This window comes from Leptonotus elevatus, chromosome 5 (assembly GCF_054856555.1).
Source record: "Leptonotus elevatus isolate MCC_2025b chromosome 5, RoL_Lele_1.0, whole genome shotgun sequence".
NCBI lineage: Eukaryota > Metazoa > Chordata > Actinopteri > Syngnathiformes > Syngnathidae > Leptonotus > Leptonotus elevatus.
The window spans coordinates 22,224,706-22,236,978 of NC_141243.1; the positions used below are offsets into that span (position 1 = coordinate 22,224,706).

The 12,273-nt window shown below is 38.6% G+C and overlaps 1 protein-coding gene across 2 annotated transcripts in view; it reads left to right on the forward strand.

The window, feature by feature from the left end:
• Positions 1-587: 587 nt before the first annotated feature.
• atp2a2a (ATPase sarcoplasmic/endoplasmic reticulum Ca2+ transporting 2a) overlaps positions 588-12,273 on the forward strand; it is a 32,783-nt gene continuing 21,097 nt past the window's right edge. The window contains exons 1-5 of one of the 2 annotated variants that reach the window (XM_086075479.1): positions 588-1,111; positions 1,891-1,908; positions 1,994-2,076; positions 8,315-8,419; positions 9,049-9,187. In XM_086075479.1, coding sequence (XP_085931605.1) covers positions 994-1,111; positions 1,891-1,908; positions 1,994-2,076; positions 8,315-8,419; positions 9,049-9,187 — 463 coding nt within the window. In that variant the 5' untranslated portion in view covers positions 588-993. The remainder of the gene's footprint in view (positions 1,112-1,890; positions 1,909-1,993; positions 2,077-8,314; positions 8,420-9,048; positions 9,188-12,273) is intronic. The other variant, XM_086075478.1, reaches the window with a different exon arrangement.

A 12,273-nucleotide genomic window follows, 5' to 3' on the forward strand; every position in this document is an offset into this window, starting at 1 on the left:
ACAGCCATTCACACTGACATTCACTGATTCACACATATCACCTATCATTTTAAAGTACTTGCTGGACAAAGTTCAGGTGCCCAGCATTGACATGATTTATGTGAATTATGCTTCATGCTCCCAAGTATTGTCTTGAGCGAGGTTGCAGGGTATCTTTTTCTAATCTGCTGATGACAGTCTACGGATCAGGCTCTTGTGCCAAACGGACTGCTTGCATGTTGATGTCCAACTGTGGAGTATCATGTTATTTTTAAAGTATCTTCGTCTAAGGGCCTTATTGAGCTGTGATAACAGGTGATGCACGTCATCCCTGTCAAGTTACATACAATGTTGGCCCCTGAAGAGCACGGCTCGGGCAAAGGGTTTTATCTAAATGTTCACCATCAAAATGGCTGTTTGCAGATTTAATGTATTTATGTAGGAAAGTGATGTGATGTTTTGCAACACGTCACATTGTGAATGAAATCGTTTGTGTTTTCATAAGTTACGTGTTACTTCCGGGTTTTTGTGTTTCCCTGGTTTGAGGTCAGGTGACACCAGCTGTCCAATCAGACGAGTCCACATGCAGAACCGCGGAGCAGCGCTTTGATAAAGGCAGGCTGTCAGCGACGCAATGGCTCACTCACAGGAAACTGCGCCAAGCTGAGGCGGGATACAGCCCCGAAACACACAGGAACAGTCTGGGCGAATGCAGTGCTATACGCAGGACACTGTAGTAGACAGCCTCCCACCTTTTTTGGACATAACCGGACCCTCAGACTAATCTTCATCTAACCTGGGCAACGAGAATTTCGCTCACCGTAACAATTTTCGTGACAGACACCTACAAGGGCGAAGGGGACGAATACGTTCGTACGCTGTCGGTTGCTACCCACACGCGCTCAGTTGATAAACTAGTTATTCCATTATTTCCCAATTGACTGTTAGAGACTCCGGTGCACCTTACAGCTGTGTGAAGTGTGAATCTGCACGGGAAGGAGCCGCCAATCCGCCATGGAGAACGCTCACACCAAGAGTGTGGAGGAAGTTTACAGTTATTTCTGCGTCAATGAGAGCACTGGACTCTCTCTGGACGAGGTGAAACGACTGCGGGAGAAATGGGGCCTGAACGGTACGACACTTTAAACTTTTAATGTCACGCTGGTGCTGTGATGAATGAGCCACGTTAACATGCGGACTCGGAGTAGAATGTGGGCTAAAAGTCAACATCAGCCGGTCGGGTTACGGGTGGAGCGACGTAAGCACAGGTGACATGAGGGCTTCCCGTTTCTTACTTGGTAATGACCGCATTGTGACTTGTGGCCAAGGCCAACGTATGTCATTGGCCACCGGATGAAAAAGTCCAATATTCTGGAAGATTTGTGTTCGGTTTGTCACGGCCACATGGAAATATTCGCTTACTGTGTTGATGGAGAAAGTTAGTCAATTGCCCACGTGCGTGGGCCCCCAGCACACGTCTGACTATTACAGTGGTCAGCGCATCATTACACTTTAATCTGTCTCATCTAGTTCATTTTTTAAATTAATACCAATACCTGGTATAAATGACTTTAGATCCCGGCTTGTCCATAATTTCCATTGTAACATAAGCTGTTGCATCATATTTGTTAGTTCATGTAAAAGTATCTGATATTTGGTGTTGTTTCAAATGGAATCTATAATGTAATGCATGCCCATACGATTAAGTAGTTGGTTTAAATGACAGTTTCGACAGCTCACTTCCATTACTTATCGCTGCTGTTTGCTACAATGTCTTGAACTGTTCTTGAAATTCCTGTTTTTTAAGAGGAAGTAAAAGTCACATGTCCATCTGGCGCAATATTTGACATATTTCTATTTCTTTTTTTGTATGTTCTATTCCATTCTTGGCGTGCTCCCCTTCACAAATAGAATTACCAGCAGAAGAAGGTAATTTCATTGATATGCTACTATTAAATCATATTACAAATACCTCTGTTTGAATGATTGTTTAATTATGCTCTTTTCTCTGTAGGGAAATCTTTATGGGAGCTTGTCCTTGAACAGTTTGAAGACTTGCTTGTACGAATTCTTCTGTTGGCTGCCTGTATTTCTTTTGTAAGTATATCAGTTCTTTTTCTCACCTCTTTGTGGTTTGAGTCCCGTTCATGACCTTCTGGTGTTTATCATCCTAACCCTTGCCTGTTGTTCACACATTTGTGGTCTTAAGCACTTACAAGAGCCAGCCTTGCATCCTGAAAATAGCCCCTCTCTTTTCATGTCTTACTGAACAGTGTCCATGTGCAAGTGAAAATTGTCGACTGTAATAGTGTTGAGCCCTGTGTGATGAATGGCTGGGATATGGTGTAGGCAATGCATGGTGCTGACATGTGAACGTCTTCAGTTTGTTTAACTCGTCTGAAGTTACTTGCACATGTCGGGGAGTTAAACACTTGAAGGTTTTTTGATCCTTCCGAGGCAGAATGACAGCAGCAGCTGTGTTGTGTCTGAGTTAACTTGGCAATAGAAAACATCAGTGTTGAGGTGTAAATAATAATAATAAAATAACAAACGTGAGATTACTACGATTGATTTCAAATGTCAGGTGTTGGGCTGATTGCCCTCTTCTTGGTCTGAATGTAAATTCTTCAGCAAACTAAATCCTTTGCTTGTATACTTTGTCCGAACAGTTTTGGGAAGGCCAGTTTCTATTGTAGCATGACTGCTATGAATATGTGTGACTAACTTCACATTACTCTATTTATTAATATCTATAAAAATCTAATTTAATATCTATAAAAATCTATTTTAAGATCTACGTATGTGTACCCTGCGATTGACTGGCAACCAGTTCAGCATGTACAACACTTATTGCCTGTAGACAGCTGGAATAGGCGCGCCCGCGAGGATAAGCGGTTTGGTTAATGGATGGATGGTGCATCATTAGCCAACGTGTTTTTAGGTTTAACTTTTAGCTAGCGGGTCTTTGGAAAGATGCTTTGAAATAACCCAGAATCCCTGCGACCAATTTACCACAAACGCGGTCAAATTTACAGTGTTTGCTGGTCAAAATAAATGTATCCGGTTGCACGGCGCAAGTGCATGTATTAATTAGTAGTGCAACCAATAATCTTTGATCCGTGATGCGTTCGGATCAAGTGCAAGGACGAGTCAAGCTTTGAAATAAAAGGCTACCAAATAATACATGTCAATAAATGCAATAGCCTTGGTAGGCTTGTATTTTGAAATTGACCCTCGCTGTGCGTGGTGGTGTGGCATCTAACTTGAGTCATCCTCTCTCGACATCCAACACAACGGAAAAGAGCTTTTTTGCAACCTGGCCCTGGTTAATCTCTTATACTCTGCTGCCACCTGCTGGCCGTTTTTGTAATGACTACCATTGCTTTAAGCGACCTCTTCAGGTCAGAGGCTGCATCAAAGCCTTCTGTATGCTATAGCGTAAAAAATAATAAACGTTAAAATACGTTTTGGGACCATGGCAGTATTTACAATAGAATGTTTTATACGTTTTTGGGAGCAAATTATTTAATTACGCCGTCATTGTGTGATATGGCACAAGTCTCCAGAATTAGCAGTTAGCCGCTATTGGTAGTGTAAACATTGATGTCTCTAGCGAGTTGCATTGAAATGCAGTTGGACATTTCATACGCACACAGAAAGAAGTCAATCTAGTTACTTATGTTTACAATACCTAATCAAATAACTAGGCTTCCACCCTCCATTCTAGTGGTTGGTATGTCATGATGAATCAAAAATAAAGAATAAACCTGCCTTTCTTATATATTATTCTTATGACATTTGCCACCAAAAACTGGAGTGACATTGCATTAGTCCCCTTTAAACAGGCAAACACTATATTCAAGGTCATAGTACAACAGTTTTATTTTCATTAGTTATCTGAGCTTCAATGACAACGTGCTCACGTACTCCTGGTTGGGAAACACTGATTTGATTGGTTATGATGCTTGGCAGGCTGTGGCTGCTTTGGTTTTCCCAAGGGGGAGAGGGTTGGGAAGTCTCACTAAGAGCTGGACCCTCTGTGTTGAACAAAATAATGTTCACAAAAGAAAATACTTTTTCAATGTCTATTCTAGTTATATAAAATAATTGACTTGTTTTGCTAGCCACTGCTATGCTAAACAACCGTACAACCCCACCTGGTATTTCTTATAATGTGTCAAACTCTAAATAAAACTATCACTACATTTTTGTATAAGCGGAATACAGTGCCAAAGCATCATATTGAATAACTCTAAACTAAAATAAAAACAAATAAGGTGTCAGTATTTTGCCACCGGAAACTATTAAAATAAAGAGAATATAAAGAAAGTATTAATTGTGTGTTTGTTGTTTTGGCGGAGACTCAAATGTTCTTGACAAAATATCCAGAATGATCTTGAAAGGCAATAATACGGGTTGGGCATCTCTATCTTCATCAGGAACTTGCATTGGTGGGAAGCAGACCTGAGTATGTGGGTTGCACCTTTTGAAGAATTTGCCAAATCTTCTCTGCCGATGCCCAACTTTTTTATTTTGCTGATTCCATTGACTCGTTTGGTATTTGGTGTATTGAATGACGTTTGAGGAAACAATATTGGCAATTTAACCATGTATGTATTTAACAATCAGGAGCTTCAGTAGCATGTGGAAGAACACACATACACAGCCACAACACCTTAGCACTTCCTCCTCATGCTATTCACCAGTGGACACACACTGCTGCGTGATGCCATTTCATTCTTTAACCAGCTTTTGTCAAAGTGTCCAGTGGGCTTTGAAGGCCTCTCAATTCCCAAATTGTAGAGGTAGTTGCTACTAAATCCCGATCTGTGTGGGCTAGCGTCATCTTGGAGGATGGACTTCAGTCCCAGACTATGGAAAAATGGGATTGCCACTGGTTGCAGAAACTCATCTGGCTATCTCTAGTCTGCATTAGGATTATCTGCAATGATAAGAAGCCTCATTTTCCAGTGGGACAGAAGCTACCTCAAATCTTACTCCATCGGTCAGAAATCAGCATAGCGCCCTTCACATATATGATACAACTGTCATAGGTACAATCTGTACTCATAACTAAACTTTACATACCTCGACATGTTCAGGTTCCAGTGCATGGTATGCAGTGATTGTAAAGGGCAGATATGGCAGGCTTGGTTGTGTGCAGTCTGTTCTGGCTTGTCTCACCAGAGAGACTTCGGCCATACAGTATACTGTATGTGTGTAGATGTGTCCAGCCAAATGCAAAAATTCTGCACCTGCACTTAGAGAGTCAACTCAATATTTTTATTTCCCTTTGATAATGAATCACCAGATTTCACAGCTTACAATATTGCATATATATATATATATATATATATATATACTGAATATTGCAGGAAAAAAATCAACAACCTCACTGAGATTTGTGCTATTGTTTGTGTGTTAATGTATATTGAGCAGTGAAAAATAGCTGCCGCAACCACTTCCTGTTCGTGACATGTCCATGTAATTGAGAGCACTTTATCAAAAACAGTTGTTACCAATAAAGTGGCAGAATGGCAATGCAACATTTAATCACTGTTCGTAATATGACATTGTCGGCAGAAAAAAATGCTGTTGTTTTTGTTCGGTTTCCAACTGTGATGTATTGTATACTTCCACCGTAACAACTTTAGTAAGTTGAACCGGGAGTACAATGTTTTAACTTTAAAATACAATGTTATCATGTTTAAAAAAAAAAAAAAAAAATTAAAAAACTTGTTAATTCTACGACTGCCAAGTAAGTTACGTGTTGAGTGTGTTGTCCAGTTTTATTGGTAACGAACGACAAATAAAATGGATTTTTGAACAGTTTTTTAAAAATGGTTTACGGAAGTTAATGGGACCCTCCGTGTAGGTCTCAACACTGACTCATTTGTAGGATTTTGTGCTTGGACTGACCAGTCCCCCAATATAATCATCCCTTCTGTCTAAAGCAACTTCTTCTCGCCTTTGACTGTTTTCTTCTCCATTGTCTGCCACCGCTTTTTGTGGCATCAGTTTTGTTGAACAATTGTGGCATTTTTTGCCTTTCGGTTATATACTGTAGGTCGGATGAGCGTAACCTGGGCGTGTCCATAATGCAGTTGCATCGGATCAGATATATACATATCCGAAGAGGCCTGGGTCTTTCTTAAAAATTAGAAATATACTTTCACATTGCTTGAAAAATATCTGATGCATGTCACATGATGGGCAAAAAAACCACATATAAATTAAAAAAATACTTTGTTGTTTTTGCAGGTTTATGTCAACAGGCTTTATAGTGTAATTTTTTAAGAGTTATATAATACCTGTAACCTCCTGCATAGGATAGTGTCTATATAGTTCCAAGTCCATATGTGTGTGGAGTTGATATGCAGTGTACAGCAGCCAGTCAGGTGATATGGAGGTGTCAGTGGTTGCTGTGTGACAAGGGAACAGAGTCCCACTCAAGACCAAATTTGGGCCCTTACTGCTCAGTGTGTTCAGGCCTAATATTTAACCTCTCGAAGTTAAATTCAGGCTATAAAAGCTGAAATTTGTTTCACAAAACAACTACATTCAACTGAGAGAAATGTTCAAGGTTAAATGACTGGTTATCGAGACGACGACATGCTGTTTACAACCCACACAGCGAGATGATTGATCAGTCATGCTTGGTTTGCTTGTTACTGTTCAACTTTAAAAAACACATGTTCAGACAAGTGATGCCTGTCGGCGCACATTTACACAGCAACACACTTAAATGATCAAATATTTCTCAAAATAATCTTGTTGTCCATTGACTCAACTCTGGGATGTGTTTTTGTAGCAAATTAATTACCCTATGACCTGTAAGTCACAACAGTCATTAATAATAATAATAATTAGGGATGCACGAAAATTGTATTTTCAACCGATAACGATAAACCAATTTAGACCGTGCCGATGTCGATAACCGTTAAGTAAGCCGATAGTTGTTTGCAAAATTAACTTAAATACAAATACACTAGAAGTACAAATACATCAAAACATTTGTAACGCACCATGAAGCTGAATTTTATTGATATCTCTGCTTCAAAGACAACCAGTAACAAATTTTTAGTTTGCCTAAACAAAACTGATGTTTTAAAAATTCAACAAAAAACTGTGAGGGAAACATTTTGGGGAGACACATCATCAGCCACAACCACAACAGATGGACCAACGCGGCAACTCTTATTATTTTCGTCTGATTTTTTTTGACGTCAAATTGGTCGATAATTATCAGCCACTGATATTATCGTGCATCCCTAATAATAATAATAAACATAAATCGCTCCTGAGTATAATTCGCATTTTGGGGGTACATTTTTAAGTCTTTAAGTAGAATTCTGCATCTAATTGTAGCCAAAATCTTGGTTTGTTATTGCGCCTTTTAGTACTGTAAATTTTAAATCCTTATGGTGGCGGAATCCTCATACTAGGGCAGCTGCAAATTTGTCACACATTAGTTGCCATGCCAACTACTATTTCTTTGTCTTCCATTTTTTCTATTTTCTATTGGTGGTTGGTAAACACTGTACTGTTGGTATATTACCGCCACCTTATGAAATAGAATGCATGCGTCAATATTAATTTATTATTATGGATCAAATCCAAAAATTCTGATCTGTCAATTTTTTTATCTTAATTTGGGACACCACTGAAGATAAGACATTTCATCTTGAAATGTAAGTTTTAAAAATTGCAGCAGAATAAACACCAACAGGATAAATAGGTGTTCCAAATAAAAATTTTCTTGCAGGTATGCATGGCCATACAAACAGTGCTGCACCTCTTGAACTTGGGGTGACTAGCACCTTTCCATTTAAAATTTTTATCTACAGCACTCGAACCCTCTGGTTTTAAAGTCTACTGTCGCCACTTTGGTTGGAAAACAGGAGACCGTAACAATTTTTGAATGAAGATGAAATTAATTGGCAGTCCTGAAAAATAGTGTTGTTCAGTTTAAAATGTTTTTCTGAGTTTCTTTATGTTGCAACATCGCCATCTAATCTGTGTTAAAAGTCGTCTTGCTGCATTGTTCCACATGACTTGCTTGTTTGACATGTTTTAAGAGGCATTAGCTGATTGCTTTTGAACGTTAAAGGTTTTTTTGGTAGTTTACACTGAAAATGAGCCAAGTGCAAATCAATATCATGTTGTTTTTTTGACATGTCAATGTTTTTGGGATCAGTGATCTTGATGCAGCAGAACTGCCATTTACATGGAGTGAAATAATGCTGTCACACATCCACCAAAGCTTGTTTTTCGAATGTGCTTATCACCTTTTTTTTCTCCTTTTTTTTTTCTCTTTTTCCTGTGCTGGTTTTAGGTCCTGGCCTGGTTTGAGGAGGGGGAAGAAACTATTACTGCCTTTGTGGAACCTTTTGTAATTTTACTCATTCTTATTGCCAATGCCATCGTTGGGGTGTGGCAGGTGAGTAGTTCTCACACATTCACTTTTTAAACACGTTGCAGTTTTTCCTCACACATCACCTCGTCTTGGCGTTTTTGTAACATGGCAATTTACCCACAAACTGTACACTACTAACTTTACACCTATACTGCAATAATGATAAATACTGTTGTGAACTTTAGCAATCCAAAAGTGCTCCCAGTATTTTGTTGAAGTGAAAGATGCCATTGACCAACAAAGCTGCTGATTGTTTGTTTTTATTATGAAGTCATAGGTGCATGGGTAGACACAATATTCCTACACAACATGCTTCTAAAGGTGAATTCATTACTACAGTGCCAACAAAAGTTTTTTTTTTTTATATTTAAAAAATAAAATTTTATGGTGGCTTAGACTCTTACCAAATTAATTGTTGGTTACAATGAAACGTTAAATATTTGAATAAATTATTGGCAGTGTTCAACGAAAGACTGAAGATGACTTAACATTGCGTCCGAGAGTGATAACCACTCACATAAACTGTCTCCACCAACAAAGTCCTTCCTATAACATAGTCTTATAAAAAATGTATGAAAATGTATGTGCTCCAATCAGCATCATTTTGTGAATTCATAAGTGTGTTCACTAAATTGAGTTTATGCTGATTTTAGGAACGTAATGCTGAGGATGCCATTGAGGCGCTGAAGGAGTATGAGCCTGAGATGGGCAAAGTTTACCGGCAGGACAGAAAGACAGTCCAGAGGATCAAGGCTAGAGACATTGTTCCCGGAGACATTGTGGAAGTTGCTGGTAGGAAAACCCGCCTTATCATGGAAAAAAGTGCATGTGTTATTCGTTCAACATAAAGTTTACTAATATGTTACAAAGCAGATAACAGATTTGTAAAATGTGCAAGGGAACATCTGAACTTCACTGACAACACACCAGAAAAAAAAGAGAATTCTTTAGTACAGTGTGACGACACTGCTCTTAAAAAAATAAAATAAAATAAAAAAGCATTTTCAGATGATCTTAGTGTATTAAGGTATACTTTTACTCTTCTATCTGTTTGGGTGTAAGCAGCATTCACATTGCATGTTGACTCTGCATGCTCAGTTGTGCTCATGCATGCTGATGTCCAGGCAACCCTCCCACACTTCTTACAAAAGGATCAATTGACTGACATGTCTTTGGAACGTGGGAGTCTTTGAGCTCTAGTATTATCTTGGAACTGCGTTTAACCCTTAGCCTCTGAAGTGATGCAAAATCTTTGTGTGTAGTGCTTGCTTTTATTTATAGCGAGTCATAGATGGTTTGGATGGTGGAATGCAGTATTTATAGCAGGCACTGGTGAAGATGACAGGTGTCTGGTCTAAACCACGTACTATATGCCCCTTTGTTTAGTTTTTGGCACACATGGTGGGTTACATGAATCTGTAGTAACCTTGAGAAGGGCATGTTTTGTACATTATTGTGCGATACAGTTCATTTGAATTTTGTGGTGACATGTAGAATCTCTTGGCTTTGGTGTCAACAGCTTCAGTTGTAACTGATAACTGCATGAAGTCTAAAGCTTATCTGACTTCAAGACATTTACAATATTCATTTTCAATAATAGTGTTTTTCTGAACCTTCAAAGTAACTGATGTGCCTTGTCCAACAATTGGTACGTTTGCTTCTGAGCCGAGGTAGATGACGTTGATCATTGTAGACTAGTTCACACAATGTCAATAATCAAAGTTTTTGCCCAATTCGATAAGCGGCTTAGATGATGGATGGATTTGTTTCACCAGAGATCATTTTTACTGTCAGTATTTCATCCATATGAGTAGTGAAGAAATAGTCTCAAACAATTACAAAATGAAGCCCAATATTAGATCTGCCTATACCAGCTAACTTTGGGCAAAAGATGGGGTACAGCCTGGATTATGATTGAACATTTTTTAAATATAATCTAATTTTGCAATTTAAATATTGCTGGCGTTGTGCCGAAACCTTTACTGTATTGTAAAAAATAACACCCACACACGTGGACTGACCAATAGTATACTTTTTTTTTTTTATATATATACCAAATTGTGACTTATGAGGGTTTGGCCCGATTAATTTTTTTTTTTTCAAGCTCCTCTTCCAATGTATTTAGAATAAAATAGATCGAATAAAGATATATTATACTTAAATGTTTTGCTTGTGTAGGTTAGATGAAAGCTAAAACAACCCTGATTGAACTAGTGTTTTTGTGTCGTAACACCCCCCCACCCCACCCAATTGCAGCCTTTGCTATTTGGAAGTTGCGTTGTGATGTTGATTTTGATTCAATTAATTACTTAGCCCTACCTTGAAAAAGTAACTATTTACAATTCACACTAGGGCTGCATAATATATGGGAAAAATATCGATATTGTGGTATTGGCCCATGCAATATGCATATCGCAAAAACATGCAATAAGTTTCATATGCAATTTTATGCTTTTATTTGAATTTGACTAATCAGATGCTAACTATAATGTGCACCGCCATCCAATAAGGGAACATTATCGAGAGAATTACAATTAATTAAGTAAGAATACATTAAGTTAGTTTACTTTGCCGCATGAAAAAATGTAATTATTTCATTAGATAATAAAAATTTAATTTCTTTAGGTACATATCGCATATTGGATGTTTTTCCAATATCATGCAGCCATAGTTAACACTTATATTAAGAGTCTTCACTGAACCTAACATTCATGTTTTTGGAGTGTGGGAGGAAATCCGAGTACCTGGAGAGAAAATATCTGATAATATTTCTCACTGAATTTAGTCCTTTCATCGACAGGTAGCAGTGTATGTTTCCAGGTTACATTTTTGTTGCTGGTAGCTTTCTGTCCTTTCACAGATCTCAGTGGGTTTGTTCTGAGCTGGCTTTGAGGTTGTTGGGCTGGTGGGTGGTACAGCTCTGTGAGGGGGGTGGCAAGGGGGAGGCTCTCATCTGCTCCTATTGTGTCCAAGAGAGATGGCCTTATAGGGAAGCACTTTGTGGTGAAGCTTACCCCTCCATGCTCAATGCACAATGACCCTACCCATCAGCACTGCACCCTCCACTAGGATTCCAGACACCGTGGATAGTATGTGGCATTTAATGTAGTCTGCCAAGCCTCCAGTGTCACCGAGGGACTGCCTTTTGGCAAAGGTTCATGACTTGTCAGCAAGACTGAGATAAATGGCCCCATCTTGCTGACAGGCGCTGCCTGTTGGCGTTACATACCCAACTTTTATGTGTAGGTTTCATCCAAAACGAGTAGATAAAGGTGGCACAAGTTAAATCTAACATTAACTAATACTTTACAGGGACAAGTATATGCTGCGATACTGCAACACAGTAGGAATCAAAGATGAGGGAAAAAAAGAAAGACATCGCTTGATGGCATTCTTTTTTTGTGCCATGAATGTTAGTCATTTATATTTTTCTACTGATGCTGTATTTTGTGGTTTTGTGTGTAGTTACTTAATTTAAATGTATAGTGGTCGCTTGCTACTTTGCGGTTCACTTATTGCGGATTTACTCTATCACGGATTTTTATTTGGGTCCATAACATAATAAGTCAACATAGTACTGAAGCACCATTGCAAACGAAAGTCCACCAAATTATTGATAGTAACATTTTGACAAAAATAAGCATTAATATTCACACTCGTATGCAAAAAGTATAATAAAACGGAACTTACGGCATTCCTGCTTGTTAATTCAACGCGGATGGCAGTGGATTGCATTTCCATACTGCTCGGTGAAGGTGGACATGTTCTTGTACTCGTAAACTGGATCCATCCCAAAAAATTGGAAAACCTTTTTTGTAATGACAAAGAAATATTTATAACCTTATTATTTAAAGCCGTGAACTTATTCGTATAGAAAA